The 24,045-nt window shown below is 40.1% G+C and overlaps 1 protein-coding gene across 4 annotated transcripts in view; it reads left to right on the plus strand.

The window, feature by feature from the left end:
• The window catches only part of SLC6A11 (solute carrier family 6 member 11), a 106,693-nt gene continuing 82,648 nt past the window's right edge, over positions 1-24,045 (plus strand). Inside the window, exons 1-7 of one of the 4 annotated variants that reach the window (XM_071755399.1) lie at positions 1-66; positions 1,737-1,811; positions 5,300-5,427; positions 8,393-8,623; positions 12,303-12,437; positions 12,646-12,786; positions 14,171-14,261. In XM_071755399.1, the coding sequence (XP_071611500.1) occupies positions 8,404-8,623; positions 12,303-12,437; positions 12,646-12,786; positions 14,171-14,261 (587 nt within the window). In that variant the 5' untranslated portion in view covers positions 1-66; positions 1,737-1,811; positions 5,300-5,427; positions 8,393-8,403. Of the gene's footprint in view, positions 67-1,736; positions 1,812-5,299; positions 5,428-7,653; positions 7,931-8,392; positions 8,624-12,302; positions 12,438-12,645; positions 12,787-14,170; positions 14,262-24,045 lie in introns of those variants that run through there. The other 3 variants (XM_071755400.1, XM_071755401.1, XM_071755402.1) reach the window with 3 other exon arrangements.

Consider the following 24,045-nt stretch of genomic DNA (forward strand, 5'->3'; position numbering starts at 1 on the left):
TCCCTCTTCAGCTGTGAAAGACAAAGCAGTCCATGCACCAGGATTTGCACGTAGCTGTGGTTTCTAGTAAGTAAATATAATAAAATTTGAGAGTATTATGTATTTTGTCTCTTAAAACACTGAGATGTTGTTCTTACTGGGCACACTTTGATGGGGGTTTTACCATAATGTTTTTTTTCACCATCTAAGTTCCATTTTAACCCAATCACAGAATATAAATCTACAGGTGTTGGCTTGATGTCAGTTAACAGCTGATTTTTCAAAGCTGTAAAGAAAATATCTTAGGAAGAGAAGTTTCTTCAGGACTTGAATACTGCAACATTTTTTAAAAGGAAAAAAACAACCTTTAACAAAATTAATATATTCCTGATCTAAAATACAAAGACAAAAAGCAAAACAGTAAAAATATTTAGGTATTTCTCAGCAGAGCACAGAGTGCAGATTGGCTCAGATATTTGCAGTATCCCATCATCTGCTCTGCAGGAATCTTGTTGGAGACAAATAATTGTTATTTAGCCATGTGCCAGCACACATCTCAAGACAGAATTGTTTGCTGAGTTATTTAAGTTGTCATATGTAATTTATATGATAGAGCAGTTGCAGTAGCAGTGTCTGTAAGAACACACTATGTCTGCTTTAGACACTTTCAGTGAGGATTTTAGACACTTTCTCTAAAACTAGATATTCCAATGCTTAAAATCTTATGCTGTTAAAATGTAAGCAAATAGGGATTATGATAGGGTGTGTTTGATAAAAGCTCATCAAAAATTTTCAGATAATTACTTTGTTTTAATAACATGCAGCATCAGCCAAATATAATTCAATAAAGAAAGAAACTTTGAAAACAGGAGGGGCCTGTTATATTTTGAATCAATATGCTGGTGTTGCAATCTATTTTCAAAGATATAAAATACCAAAAATGTGATTGAGTTGAGCAGAATTTTGGGGGTAATTTGTCCTATATGTAGTCCTTGCTATTTTGTATCTTGGAGAAAACTAAGTCCCTGTGGGTTGCTCTGTCTTTTGGAGCTTTTCTCCTATTTCAGATCTGAATCTGAACTAAACCACTGCCTCATTCACATCTTATGCCTGCATTTCTTATGTTAACTTGCAGTTGTTATTTTGATATATTTTAAGCTACATTTGGCAACCTGTGTGCAGTGTTGCTGTAACCCTTCTCTCAACAGGGGTGTTTCATAGGTTACCATGTTTCTGAGGGACAACTGGAGACTCCACTGTGTGTTGAAGATTTAACACTGCTATTTTGCTTTTGGGTAGGACCTTTGGTTTAATGGTGGAGGGCAGCTAAGTGCCTCACAGCTGCACACTCACTGCTCCCAAGGAGCAGGAGTAGAAAAATCAGAAGGGCAAAAGTGAAAAAGCTTGTTTGAGGTAAAGGCAGTTTGCTTGGTAACACAAAGCTGCATGTGCAAGCAAAGCAAAATAAGGAGTGAATTCACAATTTCCTATCAATAGGTAGATGTCAAGCCATGTCCAGGAAAGCAGGGCTTCACCATGTGGAATTGTCACTGACAACTCACATCACTGTCCTCTCTTCCTCCCTCTTCACCTCGAGCTTTTATTACTGAGCATGATGTCATGATATGGAATATCCCTTTGGTCAGCTGGGGTCAGCAGTCCCAACTTCTTTTGCAACTCCAGCCTACTTATTGTTGGGGTAACCTGAAGGACAGAAAAGACCTTGATGATCAACACTCTTTGGATCCCAAATCCAGGACATGGTTCCATACCAGCTACTCTGAAGAAAATTAACTCAGTTTCAGCCCAAGCCAGTGCAGTAGGAAGGCTGGGTGAGCATGTTAAGCTGTTGAATTGAGAAATGTTTCTGTCCCTTTACATTTAAAAAAAAAATATGAAGGTGTGGAATTGCAAGATATTAACATTTGTGTGGTTATTTACTTCAGCTGTTGATGATTAACTTCACTTACAAGATGGAAGATCTTTTTTGAATTACTGGTCTGTAGTCTCAATCTAAAGCCTGAAAGCTGACTTGTGTTAAAATTAGTGGTTTAACACAAAGCCTGGCTAACTGGGCTCTGTGTGGGGGGAAAAAAAAAAAAAAAACAATAGGACCACAATGTAGGGGCTGGGGGAGATGCTGCTTGCTGTCAGGTTCACCCCTTCCCTCCCAGGATGTAGAGTATTGTTAAATTCTTTGAGCTTGGTAAATCCCCACATTAACCTGGTGCATGCAGTGCATGAAGCAGCTCTTTGCCCTTCTCTTTCCTCTACAGCAAGACAATGTCTGGGATAAAACAAAGGACTTTAGGTGCCTGCAGAAGACATCTATAATCTGAATTCAGTTCTGCCTCTATTGTAATATTCACTGATTATATTTAATAATACAAATTCTGGAAATTTAATATAGTTGAAAACACATACAGAGGATCTGAGCATGAGCTTTCCTCAGAGTGCATTCCTTTCCAAGACTGTAGCACTTCTCAGCAAGTATGAGTTAGCCATACTGGTGATGTGCATAGCTACAGGAAAACTGCAGGTTCAGTTTTGGATCTGGAAGAATTCTCAAGTACTAACTGCTGGTAGTAAGGCAGTTGTGCTCTTATGTTCTTCTGAAATCTTTATTTGCTATTGCTTCTATTTGATCTCACTTGTAAGTCACATTACAGCATCATTCCACAGGAATCTTCTCTTGTAGTGCTGCTGGTTTTATGCATAGGTATTTTCCTCTTTATTTGAAAAGTTGTGCATTTTTTACTCTGTCTTGTTGGACACCTTGGCTGCATACATTTGCTGAGCCCACCACACAGGGTGGTTATTTTTTGTCAGTGTGTAGAAATATACTTCATGTGGTCTTACTCTCAGAAGTACAGTGCCCCCAGGTTTACTGTCAGAGGCATGCAGATGTATTTTATAAAAATCACTTCTTGCTTGCTGTTTATTTTCTTGTACTAGCAAACATGCTTTGTGTTAGCTAGGTCAGTAGATTAACACAACATAGAAAGGGCCTCTTCTGTTTAGATAGGTGACTGCTGACTCTTAGAAGCTGTGTTTTAAGCCCCACTTGCAGGTTCCTTCCAAGTGCTGTCTGTAAAACTCATAGTTTAGGAAGCTCTGTTTAGCCACATTAGCAGAGGAGTAGCTCCTAAATCAATGGGAGTGGTGCTTACGTGTGTGAGGCAAGAGGAAGAGCTCCTGATGTGTACCAGCTTTTCCATGAGACATCTGATCACCTTTGTCATATATTAAAACACAAGCAGTCATTGAATAACTGCCACAAAATTCTGTCTGACAAAAGGCCCTGAGGAACCCTGTAAGGGAACTGAAGTAAATCCTTTCACAGCAGGATGCCTCAGAGGTGGGCCAAAGATGAAGATATTAGCACATCTATAGCAGAAAATCTATGATGTGGAGTGTATCACCCACCCCTCTTCAGAAGAGAAGATGGACTGGAAGATAAAAAAACAGAAACAGAAAGATAACATGGATCTCAGACTGATAGCAAGAGAGAACAGAAGGCCACCAAGGGGCAATGTCAATAGATGAAAAAGTGGTTTTCAGAGCTCTTTTGAACTCTGAAATTCAGCATCTCAACCACTGTGAGCCATGAACAATAAATTTGAGAGATAGGTACATTGGATAGTTTCTAAGCCTTTCTTTTTAAATAGAAGCCCAACAACCAGTTGCTGCTTAAGCTAAAGCTCTTACCTGCAACAAATGATTTTTTTTTTTCTTCAGAAAACTGATGAGGCACAAATCTGACAGATCTGACAGCCTGTTGCTGTTTAACTTAAGTCCAAGTGTATAATAGCATAGCTAAAGGTATCTTACTTGCTCACAAATTGCTTCATTGCTTCATGAGCTTAGGTTTTTGATCCAAAATGTTGTGTCAGATCACTATCACTAATGGAATTCTTATTGTATTTCTTCTTTTGTGTAGCTATTTACCCACAAAGAGCCTGACTTTGGAAAATCTTTACACACAGTTTGTGTAGATTTTGCTTTACACCAAATCTAAATGAAAACTTATAAATCTGGAGAGGCCTGTTGTTTCCTCAGCCATTTAGTCCCTTCAATTATACTTACCCAAATTTCTGTAGGGTTGAAAGAACACAAATCCAGAGAGTTACTGTGGTTTAATATGAAGAAATGGAGCCAAGCCCAAGCCTTTTTATTCCCCAAGTTAGATAACATGACTCTTGCTCACATTCAACCCTCACATGCATGTGGCATTGATCCCTTTTAAGAAATCAACTGTGTTCATGGTAGCTTTAATACTAATGAAAATTCTTTTTTTTTTTTTTTTGGACAGCTATTTATTGCCTCCTGATTGTTTGTTTTAGTCAGGAAAAATGCAAAAAAATTGAGGCATATGCATGGGCCAAGAGATTACATAGTGTAGAGAGACTTCAGTCTTGTCCAACTGTAGTGCTACGAAACATAAAGCATCCTAACAAAGATCTAAAGGGCAGAATGAACAAAGTGTCCTGATTTCCAAGAAAAGTTATACATTCAAAGCAGGAAAAGCAAAATGTGTGACTGTGTCATGCAGCTTTCTTCATGTGCCTGCTGGAGTGTGTAGGGGTTGTACACTAGGGGGGAAAAGAGTTAATCCTCCACATGTGTTGGTATGTCCTAATGCTCTGTGTATCTGTGTCTTGAAAGTATAGGGTGGGTGCCAGTCTCAGGACAGAATAAAGGGAAATAAAGGCTGAAAAGGGGTTCTGGTGGCAACCAGAGCAGCTTGGGTGCAGTGTGTGTTCCTTGGACATGTATTTCAGCATCCTGGCAGATTCCAGTGGGCATATGGCTTTTTCTTGGAGGTTTTTCTTCCTCAAGTTACTCTGTATACCAGTTCCTTATCTTTATTACCTTTAGTTTATAAATCTAAATAAATGTTGCCTTAGAGCATTTGGTACTTCTCAGCATCATCCTTTGGCTAGCAGAAATGTCTGGTTTCCACTCCCATCCCTGTCAGCTTTCTACAGAGTTTTAGTGGTTTTCTTGAGAGTGTGGAGATAAATCTGAAAAAGGTAGAACCTAAACTGCTCTGTTAGGTCACATCATTTTAATATGGGACTTGAGAGGAATGGCCAGGAAACTTCTGGTGAGTGGGCTGGAGGATTCTGAAGAACTGGTGCTATTCTGTCAAGAATGGAGTAGACAATGCAGAAGAACTCTACTTGGACATAACTAGATTACTAGATATGTGATGCTCCTAGCTCTTCTACAGATTATGTACTAATGTTTTAGTAGTAGATACTGTTTTTCCTAGTCACAGCCTGTTCATATTGGTAACCACATGAGTCTTTTCTTACAGTGCAGCCATGTTGCAAGGTTTGCTCTCATCCCCATCGCCGAGCTGAGCTCTGATTGCATCTTGTGTGTGGATGTCCCAGCAGACTGCCAGGAGCATGAATTCACAATGAGGAGCATGAGGTATGCTAGGTTAGTGTCTGATCTGAGAATTTCTTTTCATTGCAGTGGAGGAGCCTCCAGGTTCTCAACCTGTTCTAAATTTGGGGAAGTTTTATGTCACTGTGCTGCATTTCAGTAAAGTGTTCACAAAGATTAGCAGCTACCAATTACTTTCATAAACCCTTTTAGTGGGTGGAGACTGAATGGGCATCAGTGCAAGAATACAGCAGTGGATAAAATACTTGACCTTAGAAATGAGTCATTTCAAGCACTGAGCAAATCAGCAGTGATTAAACATCTTTTGCATCTGCCCATTGTTCTATAGACTCTTCTTTGGAGCATACCCCTTCACTTTGCTATCATGAATCTGGTTTAGTAAAACTGCTGTCTCTCATGTATTGAATCATCTGTTAAATATTTACTGTCCCATAGCTTCCCTCCATTTTTAGAATTACTTTCAGGAATGAAATGAGAATTCTGTTTCTGCTTTGATGTTTAAATGTTTCCTGTTGAGCCTGCTCAGCCTGGCAGAGATATAGAAAAACAATGCCTGTGTTGATCCCTGCTGAAACTAGCTGGGGAAGGGGGGGAAATAAAACAACAAAACCCCTCAAAGTTAAGTTTGGTTTGTACAAAGCCAGGTTGGGAAAAATTAATGTATTCCATCCTCAGATAATGAGTACCAGCTGCATTAAGAATAAACCAACAAAACAGACCACCCAAAACCAAGCCTAGCTCTGGTAATGGTATCTGCGGATCATACTTTTTAAAAATAAAATGAGAATTCTGCAGTTTTATCATAGTTTTACCTCTGGAGGTTTTTCAATTCACAATATAGGTTTGACTTCTGCTATATTGGTACTAATAAGAACAGAAAAGGCCTCACCCATCCTGTACCTGTTAGGTGCAAGAGTTCAAGTGATACATAGTTGACAGACAACATGGGGTGAGGCCCCAGTTTTAATTTAAAAACAAAATTCCAAGCCCTTTAATCACAGATGGAGCTTCAATGTGTAAATGGATTGAGACCACGTATATAATCAGGGTATGGTCAGTCTCTAGCTCCCAGCTGAAGTTAATATAAAATTCTATCCATGGGCATCTTCCCACTTCCTTCTGTAAGCACTGGATAACAGTTTTCCTGGTAGTGTGAAAGGCCATGGATCTGGAGGGCAAGAGGGAGAGAACTTGCATGGAAGAGCATGCTGCCTGTGGGCCAACATCTGCCAGCAGGCTTAAATACAGGATTTAAGAGCATTCTGAAGAGCATCTCCTGTGGGTGCAGAGCAAAGCATTGGTGATCACAGCTGCAGCTCAGTTGGGATCTGAGAAAAAATTTGAAGCTCAAACCTGAGCTGAGCCTTGCTGTTTGCAAAGGAGAAGTTGTGGAGATGAATAATAGAAGAGGTGTTTATTTTGGGTTCAGAAACATGGGGTGCAACTAACTGACCTACCAAAAAGATAAGAGGGAGGAGGAGAAAACTTAGATGAAAAAAATCCTTTCCTTAAAATATTTCACGCAACCTGAAAAAAACATAGTCTATTATTTTTTTCCTATTGCTTCCATTCTCCACTTACTTAGCTTGAATTTTAAGCATGAGCCGGGTTAGAACTGCCCCGTGGGATGTTTCTGCAGTTTCCCAGCGTACCTAGAAAGCGCCCACATTGTCTCCACACTTCCCAAATGTTCCCCCGACGTTTTTTCAGTGCAGCTCTCCCCCTCCCCTCCGCCTTTTCCAGCTGAAGTTAATGTCAGTGTCACCTGTCTCTGAAATGGAAACCGGTGTGTTTAGGGTTTTCTTGGTCGGTTGGTTGGGGTTTTTTTTTCTTGCCAGGCCTGTAGTCGAACCAGACAGGCCAGCAAGCCCGGCCCGGCCCCACCGCTGCCTTTGGCGAGCGGGCCGGGCCGGGCCGGGCTGTGGCGGCGGCGGGCACTGCAGCAAGGCGGGCGGGCGGGCGGCAGGTGCGCAGCCGGACGCCGCCTCCGCTTCGCTGCGAGCCCGCATCCAGGTCGGGGGAAGCCTGGGGGGGGGTGCAAGGAATGGGGCTGGGTGCCGCCCGGAGCTGGGTGCCCCCCGGGGTTTGGCCCTGGCTGCTGTGCGAAGAGCTGGGGATGCTCGGGTAGCGATGCTGGGTGGAGGAGGAGGAGGAGGAGGCAGAGGAGGAGGGGGGGAGCTGGCGGGACAGCCTGAAGTGGGCGGAGGGGGAGGCGGGTGTTATACCATCGCTCCGGGGAAGGCTGAGCATTTGCAAATCCCGGCTTCAGAGCGCGGGGAGCTTCCTATCCCCGCCGGCCGACCGGGCTTCAGCCGCAGAACAGGACGAAGCTTTCCGGCTCCCCGGTATTCTCCCGCTGCTCGCCTTATCCCCGCCTCCCCCTGCCCGCCCCTGCCGCGGGGCGCCGGCGGCTGCCCTGCCCCGTGCTCCTGTGCAACAGAGCGGAGAGCGGCAGCCCCGGAGGTGCGCTCGGAGCCGAGCACTGAGCTAGAGACCCTGTCCCTCTCCCAGCCTGCGGGCACAGGCAGAGCCCTGGGTGAGTAGCCGGGGAGCTCCTTTACTCCTCCAGGCAGGCCAGAGCCATTCAGGCCCCCTTCTCCACATCCCTTTCTTCTGCTGCTCTCAATTGTATGCCTGGAAGGTGCAGGAGATCTTCGAGCTCTGGTAGGTTAGTCAAGATGGGATCCTTGCTTGGGGAGGGATTTTTGAAAGGCTTTGCAATCTGTGCCTGAAAACGGTGTCATACTACCAAGTTGCCTGTCTCAACTTAGGAATCTTCCCTTTTACAAAAAGCTTCTGCCCCCTCCCCCCTCAACCCTGTTCATTTTTGTTCTTCACAAGTTTTCCAGCCTGAGGGAGTTGCCTCCACCACTCCTACCTGCAATTCATGTAGCTAATAAGAAGCTAATGTGATGTGAGGGGCATTTTAATCACTGAGGGTTATTGCTAACAAGTGACTTAAAACATCTCTGTGTTTTTTCTTTTGTTCTCCTCCTAGGCTGAACAGTCATGACAGCTGAAAAAACTATTCCTATAATTAATGGCAAGCCAGAAGATGCTTTAGACCCAGAAGCCTCAAGAACCAACCTTGTCCACAGCAATGATAAGAAAGTTCATGAAAGAGGTCACTGGAACAATAAGGTCGAATTTGTGCTTTCTGTGGCAGGGGAGATTATTGGATTGGGAAACGTATGGAGATTCCCATATCTTTGCTACAAGAATGGAGGAGGTAAGATGGCCTCATGTTGCTTTACAGCTCATCATAAACTTGTGGGAAATGAACAGTTAGCAATGCTTTGTAATGATTTCTTGCACTAGTTGAGACGCAGGTATTCAGGATTTCAGAGTGTGTGTGGATAGGGATCTGACATGTCAGATCAAGCATCTGACAACTAAATAAAAAAATGTTTCCTTTTCCTTCTCCTGCCCAAACAGTGTGTGGCTTACTTTCACAAGTTTCTTTTGCATTAACGAACAAATTTGACTTTTTTTTAATTAAGTTTTTTAATGCAGGAGAAGCCAGTGTTCTGTTATACTGGTACACTGTGGGTTTTCTTTCTCATGTTGATACAGACCTAAGTGTGCTTAAATAAGCTTGTCTGGCACAGAAAAGAGCGTAGCAGTTTATTTTTACACCACTATACTTTGGAGAGGGTAAGGATTGTCTTTAATACTGCTACAAATATGACTTTTTTCTTTGTTATATAATTTTTTTTTTTTACTTTAGCAACACTTTTTTCACACTACTTCCCAAATCACTACAGTAGGGTAGGGGAATGTGTAAAATTCTTGTTACTCAAAGAAGAGAGCAAACCCTCTAAAAATGTTACTTGAGAGAAAAGAACAGCCTTAACTTCTAGAAAAGAATAACATGTGGCATGCATTGGTTATAGTTAAGTATAAGCTATGTATGATATGTGATAGTGAAGTATCAGCAAGTCAGCTGTGACTTGTGAAGCAATAAGGGCAGAAAAGTAAATTAAAACTTGAGCTTAGAATTCTGTGGGTGGGATTCAGCATCCTCCCCACTGAAGGCCTGAATCAGTGCTAGTGTCAGCATCTTGGCTGGGAGAAAGAAGAACAGGATATTGATTGGCTGCTTTACAGAGATGGGGTTTGTTTGCAACAAGGCTGTGCCAATTGTCTTTCCCTTGGCTCTCTAAATCTAGACACAGTTGTCTGAACTTTGGGGAGGGTTTGAGCCCATTTTGTCTGCAAACTGTGGAAGGTGTGTTTATAGTTTTCAGCTGCTTTCTTTTTATATCTGTACTCTGGCATAACTAAGCTAAGAATTCACCTGTTTTCAGAATGATGCTACTGCTTGTAGTACATAAATATTAATGTGCTGGTTATGATATGCAGAACAGTGTCTTGTTGACTGTCATAGTTTTCCCAGCAAAATTTTGGCAGAGGAGAAAGTTGGAAATTTTTTTTGTGGTGTACAATGACTATTTCTTTGGTCATACATTATGATTTAGGTGCAAATTTGTCAAAAACGGGATGCTGTTGTTTTTAAGGGATAAAAACATTGGATAAAAAAATTCTAATGATTTTTGTGGGTGATCTGGTAAAAAAGAAATTACTTCAGTATCATATTTAATCACCTCTGTGTTATTTAAGAACAGAATTAATGTGTGTGGCTCAGTTGGTCGTTTCTGGGCACCACGGGAAATTTGCCATTGACTTCTGTTTTATTCAGTGAGGACTTGATCCATGACCTCTGTTTCTGCAACTCCCTGGAGTGCCCTGCTGGAATCATAGTAGAGTTGGAGTAGTTTGATTCATCAGATGTCAATGCTGCACATTGCTTAATGTGTGATAATGAAGACAATAAGTTACATGACCTAGTTATGAAGTAACTTGCTAGACAGAATGAATCCAAAAGCAGCAGCATGGAACTTATGAAGTCTGACCTCTCCTTGGATTTTTGAGTCATAATTAGGTAGCATAGGCATAAACTTCTGTGCTTTTAATTTGTTTTAATGGAAATTTAATGTTGTTGGGGGTATTTTGGGAAAATTAATTTATTTGCATGTTTAGAACTAGGTATTTCTTGGAACATGATCTGTTTGTAAGCTGGGAAACCTGACTTCCTCTGATTCCATGGTGTAGAAGAGTTGGAAAAAGAATGTCACAGTGAATACTTTGTATTTCAAGAAGTTGCCACCTTAGACTCACTGTGTTCCTACATATGGGTGGCCCAAGGTGGATTTACTGCTGGCCAGCAGTTCTCCTGGCCTGCAAGGATTTTTTTCAAAGCATTTGCACAGTGACTCATACAGAGCAACCATACTTTAGATCCAAGGATTCCAGTCTCTGTGACATCTACTGAATTGCTGGAGATTCAGCACAGCACAGATTCAACTAGAGGCAAGTTGCCTGTTGAGGGAAGAGATTTCTCATGAAGAGATAGAAATTAATGGTCAGATTGATCTCCAGGACTCCCATTGGAGGGGAAATGCTGGTGGTGTTAGTGCTGTAAAGTACTGGTCAATGTGTATACAGTGAGGAACTGCACTGGAAAACAGATTTTCCATGGAAAAATTGCATCCAGCAAAACTTCTGTGTGTTTAGCATATCTTGTGTTGATTTGATATAGAATGAGTGGTGGAATGCTTATAACATTTAATAGGAGCTTTAAGTTAATTTAATTAGTGCTGTGGGATTGTTTGTTTGGGAGAAGGTAGGCTGAGGCCTGGGTACAACACATTGTGGATGTTGTACTAACCTTTATTGTCATGACTTAATCAGACAATTATTACTTTTTCATTTTCCTACACTCCAGACAAATTATTCTGTGCAGTATTGGCTGTGCTGGTCTGCCTGGTTAAACCAATAAAATCATCTTGGTATAATTAAAAATGGCAGAATCATAGAATTCCAGGCTGGAAGGGACCTCAAGGATCATCTGGTCCAACCTTTCTGGGTAGCTCCATGGGTTAGATGAGAGGGTCAGTTATTTTGGGCTTTGCTTCTCAGGTTTTATTTCCTTCTTTCCTTGTTTCAGTCTAAACCAATGTAGCTGCTTGCTTTCTACCTCATGATTAATGAATCAATCAGGCAGTCTGAGTGTTTGGGGAATGGGGGAAAAAATATCTTTATGCCTTATATGTTAATGGATTCTCTATGTAGCAAAAGGCTGGACCTAATACCTTATTATTTAAGTTCATTTCTAAATGAAATACCTAAAATCTGCATTATTAGCAAGCACCATTATGCCTGACATGCAATTTCTTTCATTTCTTTGCTTCACAGACAGTTCAGGTGTCACACCTAATAACACAATCAATCATTAAATAATACAATACTTCTGCCATGTGTTAATAACAGAAGATTTTTTGTTGTTGTATGCAGTGCTTCAGCACTGAATTGTACTGTTCATTATCTGTGCTGGAGTTTGCTGTCAGCATGTAACAAAATGCTGATGCTCTGTTATTTTCCTACAATTTCTTATTATTTCTACTTGACAAGACCTGCTTTCCTGTTCTTGTAAGTAGCTCTAGAGTTTATCCAAATAACATACAAAGGAATTCTGGAGTCCAAGGGAATTCCATAACACACTTACATCCCTGCTTTTGTGAGAAAAGCAAGGAAGAGGGAGTTGTGTGGTCTGACTGGGTATTAATTGGAGCAGAACTGTGTGACTGAGCAAGACTGTAGTCTTTCCTGTGTTTGAGTGAGCCATGAGCAGAATTCAGTCTATACTGAGGAGCTTTGGTCTTTTTTAGTTAATGACATTGGCTTAGAGGTTAACTTTTTATATTTGGGGCCACTTTCTGCACTATCAGCACGATGCTTGAGAGGTGGCCAGTAGCTGATCCTTCCTCTATTAAGAAAATTAATTTCTCACTAGGCTTTTAGGGAACTGTATTAATTATAACCAGTACCTCCTCCATGTTTGCTTGTAGGTGCTTTCCTCATCCCATATGTGGTTTTTTTCATTTGCTGTGGGATACCAGTATTTTTCTTGGAGACAGCCTTGGGACAGTTCACTAGTGAAGGAGGCATTACGTGCTGGAGGAAAGTTTGCCCTCTGTTTGAAGGTAACAAACACTTCTGTGTTCTACTGAGCATATTGAAACCTGAAGTAAAATTATTTTAATTATTTAAAATTTATTTAAAATTATTTTAATTTTATCAAAATTAGAGTTAAGATATTCTTAAAGTAAGGATTTGTTTCTAAATTACCTAAATTGCTTTCTGAAAAGTTTAAGTTTTGTATTGTGTCTTTTTTTCTTCCTTTTTCTCCAGGTATTGGCTATGCTACCCAGGTTATAGAAGCACATCTCAATGTATATTACATCATCATTTTAGCATGGGCTATCTTCTATTTGTTTAACTGCTTTACTACAGAGCTTCCTTGGGCTACCTGTGGGCATGAATGGAATACAGGTATGACCTCAGGAGAGATTATTGCTATATAAATACTTCCAAATAATTGATGCATTAAAATGTCAGGAACAAAAGTACCCTGGTAGAAAGTCTGTGGAAATGGGCTGATCATATCACACTGCACCACAGAAAAGAAATCTGAAGGTTTATTTGTACCTTTTTTTGGCTTAGGTCATTGTAAAAGCATTTATTCCTGCAGAATATAATGGCAGATACAAAAGTTGGCTTTGAATTTTGTTAATATATAAGATACTGGGGCTAAATCCAGACTTTCCTTTGCAATCATGGTTGTTCTTCCTGAATACACCCAGTGAACTCTACTGAAGAGGTGATGACCTGGTGACAGGTTACAGTCTTACTCTTTCACTTTAATGAAATCAGGAGGAATTTAAATGGAGAGAGAAATATTGAATGTGGAACTTTGAATTCACTCTTTTTAAATGCCAAAGCTACTTCTGAGAACCTAGTCACATGAATAACCCTTAGAGCATGCAAAGTAGCCTCCCACATGGAAGATGAGGTGTGTATTTGGGAGGGTTTGCAGTGCAGGGCACCTGTCCTTTCATCAATGTTTTTATGCCTAATGCTCCACTTAGTGCACTTGAAGGCCACCTGTGGTGAGGAATACATACCAATGCCCTCATTTCCTTGTTCCTGAAGTTTTTGCCTTTATTCCTTGCATTGCTGTCCAGTTTCAGATCATGTTCTGACAGTACTGTCTTTCCAGCTTTTTATTAACCTGTCATTCCCCTGTTCTTTGGGCACACCCAAAGCTACCTGCAATCAGGCAGCTCAGGTTATGTTAGGGAACCAGTGCTGGGCCCAAAAGACATGGAAGGCTCCAGCATCAATCCTGGCAACCCTGCATGGGAGCTTAGCTAATGTTGCAAATGCTGTGAACAGTGCTGAGCTGCTTTGATCTCCTTTCTCTGTATTAGAGATAATAATAATAATAATCCAGAGTGACTTTTCACTTGCCACATTAAGGCAAACTGGAAACCTGTTGCTGGCAGGGTTTCATAAGCCATGGAATCAGCAGCTGGAGTAGGTATGGAGTATGTTGTGATTCCCAAGCCATTGCCTCAGTTTCTCAAAGCTTTTCTTGCACCTCAAATGTTTTATCAGCCATTGCAGCTGTGTCTTTGGACAGGAGAATGTAGCATGTTGCATGGATATTTTCCTGGGATAGGCTGGGGATCAAAATACAGTGTTGCAGAAGCAGCAGGCTTGGCATTTTAGCCTACCTAGAAATCCTTCAGCCACATAGAGAAAATGTGCTACAGGAGCAAGGCTTTACAGGAGGTGTGAACTGGAAGAGGCACTAGAAGAAATGTATTCAGGTGTCAATACAACAAACTCTTTTTTTGTTGTTGTTCTTTTACAGAAAACTGTGTGGAATTTCAAAAGCTTAATATGAGCAACTGCAGTCAAGTCTTTTTACAAAATGCCACCTCTCCAGTAATGGAATTTTGGGAGTAAGTGCACATAAACTTCACTTTTCATCAGACTGTTCATTGTCTTTCAATATTTTGACCATTTACACACGAGTAGATACCTTGTAACACTATAGCATTTAATGATGGGAGTTCAGCTGGAAACTTACTCCTGCAGCCAAAGAGAGTCAGGATGAGAGTTTTAACTCTTTTAGAGGATGCAAGGAAAGGAATTCCATATCCTGAAAGAACATAGAACAAAGTGTGCCCCTTCCTTGGGATCTTGGCTCCTGTTGCTGGAGGAAAGAGCCTCAAACCCATACTAATGAGGAGGCAGACGTGAAAGAAAGAGGATGATTTTAAATATTTCTTGTTTTTTTCCAGGATGTTTCTTCTCTTAAGGGTTTGAAAATTGCATCTTCATCCTTGTTTGTGCTAACTTTGACTTCTGTATCTCATTATTTTTTAAAGGGCCATGTAATTGTTAGTTTTACAGCTATAATAACAGGAGAGTTTAACACTCTTGTGTGTCCTTGATTCTGATTTCTAATTAGAGTAATAGAATTGATTTATCTCTTTACAAAATAAGCTCTGCTTTTACAATGGCACATTTTTTTCCTTACTATAAATATTTAATTAGTGCCTGTGTAGTTGCATATTTGTTCCTTGCAGGGCACAGGCAGTCACAGAAATGGAATGTTACTTTTAATACTAAGTCATCTCTCAATTCAGGGTGTGTTACAAAATTCTGGGTTACCAGAAGTTTCTTGAGGGCTGAAATCTCTAAATCTCTTCTAAAAATCACATGAATTTTATTCAGATAAAGCCTCATTGTGTGGCTGTGTGTTCAGAGCTCTCTTTTATGTTTAGGACAGCAATAGCTACACTTTGAAAGATCCATAACTTAAAAGACTGTCCTTGAAGGGAGAACTCTACACTGACATATTTTTATTGAATTCTAGCCTATGTTAGTAGATGTTCTGTTACCATCTACTCTGGAGATAACCTGTGCATTAGAGTAGCAATGACTGTGGTCAGTGATGGTGTTTGCTTCCTGCATGTGATCTCACTTCATGTAAACTGTCAGGCTGATGTTACATCTTGACTTTGAACATAATATCCTGTTCCCACAGTCTTCTAGAGTATTCCCAATACCTCCAGATCATTTTAATTTTAAAGAAAGAAACCAGTAGCAAAGCAGCTCAGTATTTGCACAAAAGCATGTTTAGCAGTGCTGTGTTTTTCTTTCAAGCCCAGTGACCTCAGTCCACAGGTTACTGGTGGGGGGGATGTAGAGGTTGCTGTGTCTCACAGAGCAGACTAGGCTGGCATTAGGGCAGTGCCAGCAGAGTTAGCAGCAGGGTTGTATTTGGTTTTGTGTGCACATAAACCAATACACCAGGCCCAAACAGATTTCTTTACTACTGACTTTGAAAAGAAGTATGTATTTTTTTATTATGATTATTATTATTTTTCTTCCCCCATTCAACTAGTACTACTAGGTCTTTCCCATCACCTAGAATAAAAGTCTTAGCCCTTATTCCCTTATTTATGTGTTACTGGAAACAAATCCAAATTGTCTGTTGGTTTGAGGATTGCAAACAAAGACTTCAGCCTCTGCTGAAGTTGCTTCTGCAGTTTTGTGAACTCCTAAAGCTGAAGTCTAACAACAGCTCACCCAGGTACAATGATGGCCCAGAGGATACTTTGCAGCCTTTCTATGAAGATTAGTAGTTACTCTCCCTCAGGTCTGTACAGAGGATACTGTTTCCTTGCTACCCTAGCAAGGAAAGGTAATTCATTTCCTTTCTGTGGGTAATTCAACATTCTCTACCAGCTTTGATGGTCTGGGTTGCACAGAGGGTAAAAGCCTACTGATTGTTGTGGGTTGGCTGGATGTTTAGAAGAAAAAATGAAAAAAGCTAAGACTTTAGAGATGAGTACTGTAGTAGATCCTAGATGCTATTTTAATAATTGTCTCATTATACATGCAAAGATCTCAAAATACTTCTGTGAGCTTGTAATTCAGAGCAACTTATCTCTTATCACAGCTGTACAGTGGAAATGATCAGATCCTGCTGAAGGCTCTGGGAGTCTGGGTCTTTACTTGTTTTTCCTGCTTAGAAATACCTGTGCCTGTTCATGTTTTCAGACTTCATTTGAGATAGCAGACTTGCCACTGATTACAAGTGCCAGTGTTGGCAACTCTGGTAAAAATGAGGAGATTAAAGGATTTCTTACCTTACTTAAAAAGACTTTGTCACCAGTCTCCACCTAGCCACTGAGCCATTGACCATTACTCTCTGGATGTCACCATCCAACCAATTCCTCATCCACTGAACAGTCCACACATCAAGTCCATATCTCCAATTTAGAGAGAAGGATGCTGGGGGTGGAGGGGGTCACATCAAAGGCCTTACAGAAGTCCAGGTAGATGACATATTTGTAGCTCTTCCCTTGTCCACTGGTGCAGCCAGTCCTGCACAGAAGGCCACCAGGTGGTCAGGTAAGGCTTGCATTTGGAGATGCAATGTCTCAACTTGCATCCCTGTTGTTCCATGATCTCTGGCACATGGGTGAGGCTGACAGGCTGGTAGTTCCCAGGGTCCTTCTTTCTACCCTTTCTACAAGTGAGTTCAGTGTTTTCCTTCTTTGAGTCACCAGGGACTTCATCTGACTACCATGATATTTTAAATGTCATGGTGAGCAGCTGGTAAATACATCAGCCAGTTCCCCTGAGGCTCTGGGATGCATCTTGTCAGGACCTATAGACACTCACCTATATTCAGGTGGTCATGAAGCCCCCTAGAGTGGGATGGACTTTGCTCCCCAAGTCCCTGCCTTGCAGCCCATCCACTCTAAAGGTGTGGGAAAAGAGGTTGCCAGGGAAGATTGAGGCAAAAATTCCTTCAGTAACTCAGCCTTCTCCTCATCTCTGTTTCTCTCATTGTGATTGGATAGCTTAAGGTTTTCCCAAGAAAATAATAATAATTATCATTTCGAGGTACAGCACATGGATTTTTTCTGGTCCAAACTTTAAACAGTTTATAGTGATAGATGCAGTAACAACAGAGATCATTATGGATATGTTAGGCAGCCCCATATAGGAGAGCTGTGGCCATGGATGAGGCTGTATTTCTAGCCTGGGAAACAGGGTAGAGAGGAAGAGGTACTGCACCCCATTGTTCTGTGTGCTTTCCTAGGAGAGGGAATTGTCTGGCAGGTATAGGGGGGAGCAGCTCTGTCTGTGTGTTCTTTTGGCTGCTACTTGAGTCTGTCACCAGGGTCAGGAATTTGAGGTTTCTAGTGCCTGGGAAGGGAGCTGGACAGACAGAGGACCCATGGTTTTGTGGTTGATTCCACCTCAATAGTTTTTTATTGGCTGTATAACAACAACTTAGACCTCTGTTAAAGGAGGTCTAGTTGTTGGCCTGTCATTCTCTGGAGGGGGTGACACATCCTTAGCATTTCCAAGTCAAGCCTAGTGAGAAAAAAACATTTTTTTTGTCTAGGGAAAAGAAAAGGGCCTGTTTTCAGCAAAAAGGAAAAGGCACAAACTCTTTCCTTGCGAAGTCAAAAAGAGTTTTTCCTGTTTCATTCAGGCTGCAAATGACTGCAGGAGTCACATTGTGGTTAATCCCCACTACTGTAGGAAAAGTCATTACCAAGTTGGGCCTGATCCTGCAGTGCTCAGTACCCAAAGACCTTCAGCACCTATCAGAACTAGGTCCTTTCCCTATGGGTTGTAGAACATTGAGTTGTGCCAGACTGGCTCATTTCTGCTCAGTTCATAAGAGGCTATGTGAAAATTGCTTTTTGTTTGGAGCCACATGAGCTCTTCGTCTGGTTTTGCCTCAAAACCACTGACTTTGCCTGGTTTCAGTTGAAAGAAGTAAATGGGATAGGTGTCAAAAAGCTAAGCTGATTTCCTAATACTGAGGGTTAAATCTTACCCTAAACCTTGCAGATGAAATTTCATGGGTTTTAGGTTTTATCTTGAAGATTATACATAAGGTTTTTACTGTGGAGGAAAAAATGACCCTGAAAGTTTCAAAGTGAAGTATTTGGTTATAAGAAAACATTAGATGTAAGGTTGAGCAATTTTAAGTTAGCATCTTCTATTAATATGATCATCTTCAGTTGGAAAACTGCCTAGTATTTTTTCAATAAATCTGCTTTATTCTTGCTAGAAGATAGAGAGCAAACACTGTGAAAATATTCAGTATTTTGTTATTCTTCTCTTTGTTCATTTTCTTATGTTTTATATTATCATTATGTTCCTGCTCTGCTTACAAAGTTATTAGTTTAATCAAGGCTTCCAAGGATTTGCTATCATAATTTTCTTGATTATTTCTGTGTTCATTTGTCTTCACAAAATCTCAGTAAGGTCAAATTATTCCCATTTTACAAATGATCTGAGCTACAGAGAGAGTTAAAGATGTGAAGTATGAGGGGCATCCTATTTAGCATTAGGGTTGCACAAATCTTATTTCAGTTAGGAAACAAGAAAATGTATGCAAGTTATCTTTGTCCAAAGGTAATGATTAAAAAAAAATGTTACTTCACCAAAGACACCGTACCATTTGGTTTTAGAAATAATTGCTATTTCATTCCAAACAAGGATTTTATTTTGCTCACTTGCATAAAAACTTAAGGGAGTTAATTTTTGAAAAGTAGAAACTCTGTCTTCTTTGTTGTACTCAGTATTTAGAAGGCTCTCTCACTGTGTTGCTTTTAAGAAATTGAATGTGTATAGTTCACTGTCTAGCTGTGCTCTGTATAAAAGTTAAATAATCATGCCCTGGGGGCTGAACATGCTGCTGCTTAGGTGGGTGCCTTGGCCAAAAGTTTACAGGACATTCTCCCACTGTCTCAGTACTGCTTTAGATGGTTTTAAGCAAAAAGGATAATTGAGGAAAAAAAAAAGGAGGGAGACTGTTGTGATACTTCATAGGCTGCTGGTTATATCATGCAGTTCCAGTCTTTATGGCAATAAATATTTAATTGCATCTACACAGTACTAGGAAAAAAGAGAGTGCAGACTTTTTCTGAGTCCACCTAGTGCAGAGCAGCAGGAAGCTTGACAGCTTTGGAGTTGTCATGGTAGGAAAGTTCATAGGTTTAGGAGAGAAGAGGTCTAAGAATATGGGTTTGCACATGATGAGTGAGCTTTCTTTTTGTTTATTCTCTGTCCTAGCTTCTTCTCTCTGTTTGTGCAAATTAGTTCATCATTCCCCATGTTTATAATCTTGCTTCTGGATGTTTTGAGATGTCTGTCCAGAGGGAACAGGAGTGTTCTATGGTTCTGGGGTGCTGATGAATTACCTTAACCCTTCACTTACGTCTCACTCCCTGGTCTGTAGCTTGGCATCCCCCCCACATCACTACCCAGGTTAGTTCAGATACTTACAGACCAATTTATCTAAAGGTTCCCCTAACTCCCAGTCCTCTGGGTATTTTTTAGTTCTTCCTGGTGTTCTGCAAATTGTGCAAATATCCAGTGTTGCAGCACTTTGGAGGAATCCAGGGAGATTTGATCTGTATCCTGGTGAAGTCTGTGTGTATTTTATTTTCTTCATTGATAAGGCTGTCAGGTTATTGCAGTAAATATTGCATGGGTTTTGGATGCAGCTAAAGATTGACATTAATATTTTCAAAACTAATTATTCTAAAAAGCTCTTTAAACAGTAGGAGACCAAATAAATATATTTGTATCTGAAAACAGGATTTTATAATGGGAAGTTTTAGACCTAATAAAAATTTGGTGTTAGGAGATGCACCTTTCTGTTTTGGAAACAGAACTTTACAATGTTCCAGTCTCCTCCTCATTGTAGCTGTACATTCATCAGATAATAATATTTTCTTTGACAGTGAGCTGCCATGGAAAAAAATTGTCTTTTTTTCCCTAATTGTTTACAACAATACCATTATTTCAGATGTAGTTCAGGTACAAATCACAAAAATTTATTTTACTTTTTACTACTTAGAATGTCTGACAGCAATTTGCAGCATTCAGTTGGATCCTGTGATAAAATACAGGAAATTTTTTTGCAAAAATAGAAATTACATTTTTGTAGTGAATATAATGAATGAGCTATTTAAAATATACCTTAATTACACAACTATAGAAGTTCTATTAATAATATTGTTACCTAGTAATACTTGGAAAACATGCACAGGGAGCAGAGTGATGTGCTTAAAAAATGGGACCTTTAGAAGCTGCTGGCTCTTCTGTTCAGTTTTGCTATTTTTTTAATTATGTTTTTTTGGGGGGGATCAGTAACATTAATAGCATCTTCATTTTTGTGCTTTGTGTAATAGTGTGTGTTTAAAGACATGCATATTATATATGCATATATATATTATATTATGCATATATATGCATAATATAATATATATATATGCATATATATATATATTCATATTATATATGAACTTTCTGATGTTGCAGAGAAAGGAGTATTTGAGAGAACCACCATTTGCTTACAGGGAAATTTTTAAAAAGTAAAAGCTGTGAAATTTTTAAAAAGTAAAAAAAGTCTAAAATAGCAACGCCACTGTTGTGCTTTGGCAAGCTTGGCCAAATCAGTCCATTGCAGAACACACCAGAATAACCAGGCACGTTTCTTCTGGCTTTGCTAGGGTTTTAATTGGTTTAGCCTAGATTTTTTGGGGTTTTTTTTGTTACTTTTATAATAGATCTTTACTGAAAGGCCTCCTTTTCCTTATGTCTGCTTTTGTGCAAATAGGAAAGTGATCTCAGTCCCTTCTTTAAGAGTTAGTGTGTACAGCCTCCTCCCTGGTACCTATCTGTCTTGTGTCTGCCTGAAACCAATTAGTCCACTTGAGTAGCTCCCCTAAGGGAGAGAGGTGTCTTCTACAGAGCAAGCTGTAAAGTTACATTGATGCTTTCCAAGGTTGCCCACCCCAATAACTATTTCAGAGGTGCAAACAAACACCACGTCACTCTTCCAAGACATTTTTCACTACCTCTGGAATCCTTTAAATATGCGTGTGGCTTTGTAATTAATAGAATAATTGGGTTTAGCTATCCAAGAATGTGTCCAGTAGATTTGCTCACTGTCTTGAAACTGAGAATCTTAACTACCTTGGTGTAAGGGATTTTAGAGATGCCCAAGTAACTCTGAAAGCAGTCACATTTATCTACTTCTTGGCTATCTCAGCATGGGCACTGCCTAAAGCACATAGTTCCATGCAATTAAGTAAGCCTGTATTTATTTTCAGCTCTTGAAAAAGTATTGTCAGAGGCAAAAAAATAGAAAAGCATTTAGACACTTCTATGGCTCTGGAGATACAGCATATTAAGGGAAATGGGGGTTGCTTAGCTTTTTTAGTCAAATACAACACTCAAAGGGGAGATGTTCTTGCTGTGCAAAAAGTACAGGGAATGCAGCCTGCAAAAAAACCTTTTTTTTCCTCCATTATATTATTTTATGGCAGCATGGGAATGGACTTGCAATGTCAGGAGGATTTCCTGAGGGAGAGTTGCTGTATGGAATGTTATATTTCCTTTTTGAAAGTTTATGTGAAACCTTAAAAAGAGAGATTTGGATACTACACAGATTCTGTTGCCTTTATCAGTTCTGGATGCATAACTTTCAGAAAAGTGAAAGTGCCAGCTCATATTGATTTCCATACTCTATTAATTTCAGATAACATATCTTTTATCTGCCACAAATTCACTGGAAGATTGCCTGTGTTCAGCTCTGGCTGTGTGCTGCTTCTGGAGATGTTTCAGCAGGAAAAAAGCCTGCCACAACCAGCCCAGCTTTAGTTTCCTAAATTTTAGAATCTAGGGAGGAGAAAAAAAACAAATCTGAAAAGAATCAAAGAATCAAATCTGAAAACTTTCTTTTTAAGGCATCCAGGAGATAAATGCCTACTATGTGGTGTTAAGAGTGTCTTTCTTTCCTGTGTTGTCATCATGTAAGCAGAGCTCTGCAGGTTAGCAGGGCAAAGCAGGGTTCATGCACTGGCCAGTCATGCAGTGGATCTTCTGCCCCATTGTCTCCTTCACTCCTACAGAGGTTCAAGGTTGTATATTGTGTATTATGTGTCCTATAGGAGTGTGTCTACTATGCATTATACTCTGGGGATTACAGTTCTAAGGGTTATGGCTGTGAAAATATATGTTCCCTTCTTGTAAAAGAGAGAGGTCTCCACATTTTTGTCCAAGTCCTGCATCAGGTTGGTTTTCTTCTAACAAGAATTTCTCTTCATCCTGTTGATTCTTTCTCATTCAGTTAAGCTCAGAAAGTCTCCTCTACTTGGTTTGGCAGTTACACTTTAAAATATAGTCCTGTAAAGTCTGGAACATTCTGTTTGGTTTGTTTTAAAACTGAGCAATATTTCATAGCTTTCTTATTGCTATTACATAGAATGTTGGTAGAATTGTTGCTGTTGCCTAAGAGAATCCTGTACCATTCTATATGTTTTTCTGTATGTTGTGTCAAGAGATAATGAACCATGCCAGAGAGGTGAAACCTTAGAAAAATTTTATTTTATTACTCACATTAAATTTACTAGGGAGGTGATAAGAATTATTTTTTACGTTCATTGTACTGAAGAATAATCTGTCTTTTACCTTGTCTTATATATATAAATATGTATAGTAACAAGTCCTGACAAGATCACAAAGTACATGTCTAGCCTTTTGGTTTCACAGAGTTTTGTGTCCTTTAGCATTCAGCATGGATTTTGTAAGTTCATTATGTGATTATTGCTATTAAATTCGTTATAAGAATATCTGTGGAAGCTGAGAACACCATCCTGTGCCATCTTTGGCATCTTGTTTACCCTGTTTAATACTGGGGTTTTAGATTTTTTTTTTTTTTTTAATATATACTCAGTGTTGAATGTCTGTGTTCAAAGGAAGATGACAAGCATGTTATTTTGGTGAATTCACCTTCTCTTAGCTGTTATTCCTTACTTTCTGAGAAGTTTAGTGTGTGTAGTCAGTAAACTGGGTGCTACTAACTCAAGCAATAGAGCCTTCTCTGAAATATCACTGCTTTTGTGTTCATGCATTATAATTAAAATAAGCATTCTCCCAAAGTTTTTGTTCCTTCTAAGCTGTTCCTTTTCCCCCTCTGATTTATGCAGCCCAGATGCATGCATCAGCCTCTCTTCCAAGTTACAGCACAGAGTAGACAGCCACAGGGCAATCTCACAACTCCTTGAAAGATACTGAGTTTAGGAAAGCTTCTGTGCTGTCCAGCAGCACAGTGTTTAAACAGAACAAGAAGAGCAGTTTCACTGAGAACCCCTTTAAATCTGCTTGCAATCAGAAGAGTTGAAAAAGCAGTGGCTTGATCAGGAATGCTTGGAAGGGTGCTGTGGGGTCAGGTGTGCACTGTCAGGTAGTGGGAAAGCTGTGGTTGATTCAGACAGGAGAGAACAAATGCTGCAGGTGGGGAAACAGCTCAAAGCAGCTGTTTTGAAGCCATTCCAATAGCAGGATGGCTGGCCAAGCTCTCATCAGTAAATAATGTGTCACAGACACAGTAGATAAGCAGCTGTCTCTGATCTCTGTGACAAAAAGAATGTTGCTTTTCGCTTTTCTGTGGCTGTGGCAAACATCTCACCCTTCCAGTGTGTCTGGCAGTGTTGCAATCATTATGGTCTTACAAAGGAGGCTGATTTTTATGCCTGCTAACAAGTTGAATAAGCATCTCACAGTGCAGCAGTCCACAGTGTGTCATCATGCAGATGTTTACCAGAACCTTGGAGGCTGGTAGCTCACTGGTCTTAGCATCTAAGAGATCCACAGAGAATTCTGGTACATGGAATCTGAATCCCATCTTTT

The sequence above is a fragment of the Heliangelus exortis genome, chromosome 12 (assembly GCF_036169615.1).
Source record: "Heliangelus exortis chromosome 12, bHelExo1.hap1, whole genome shotgun sequence".
Classification (NCBI taxonomy): domain Eukaryota; kingdom Metazoa; phylum Chordata; class Aves; order Apodiformes; family Trochilidae; genus Heliangelus; species Heliangelus exortis.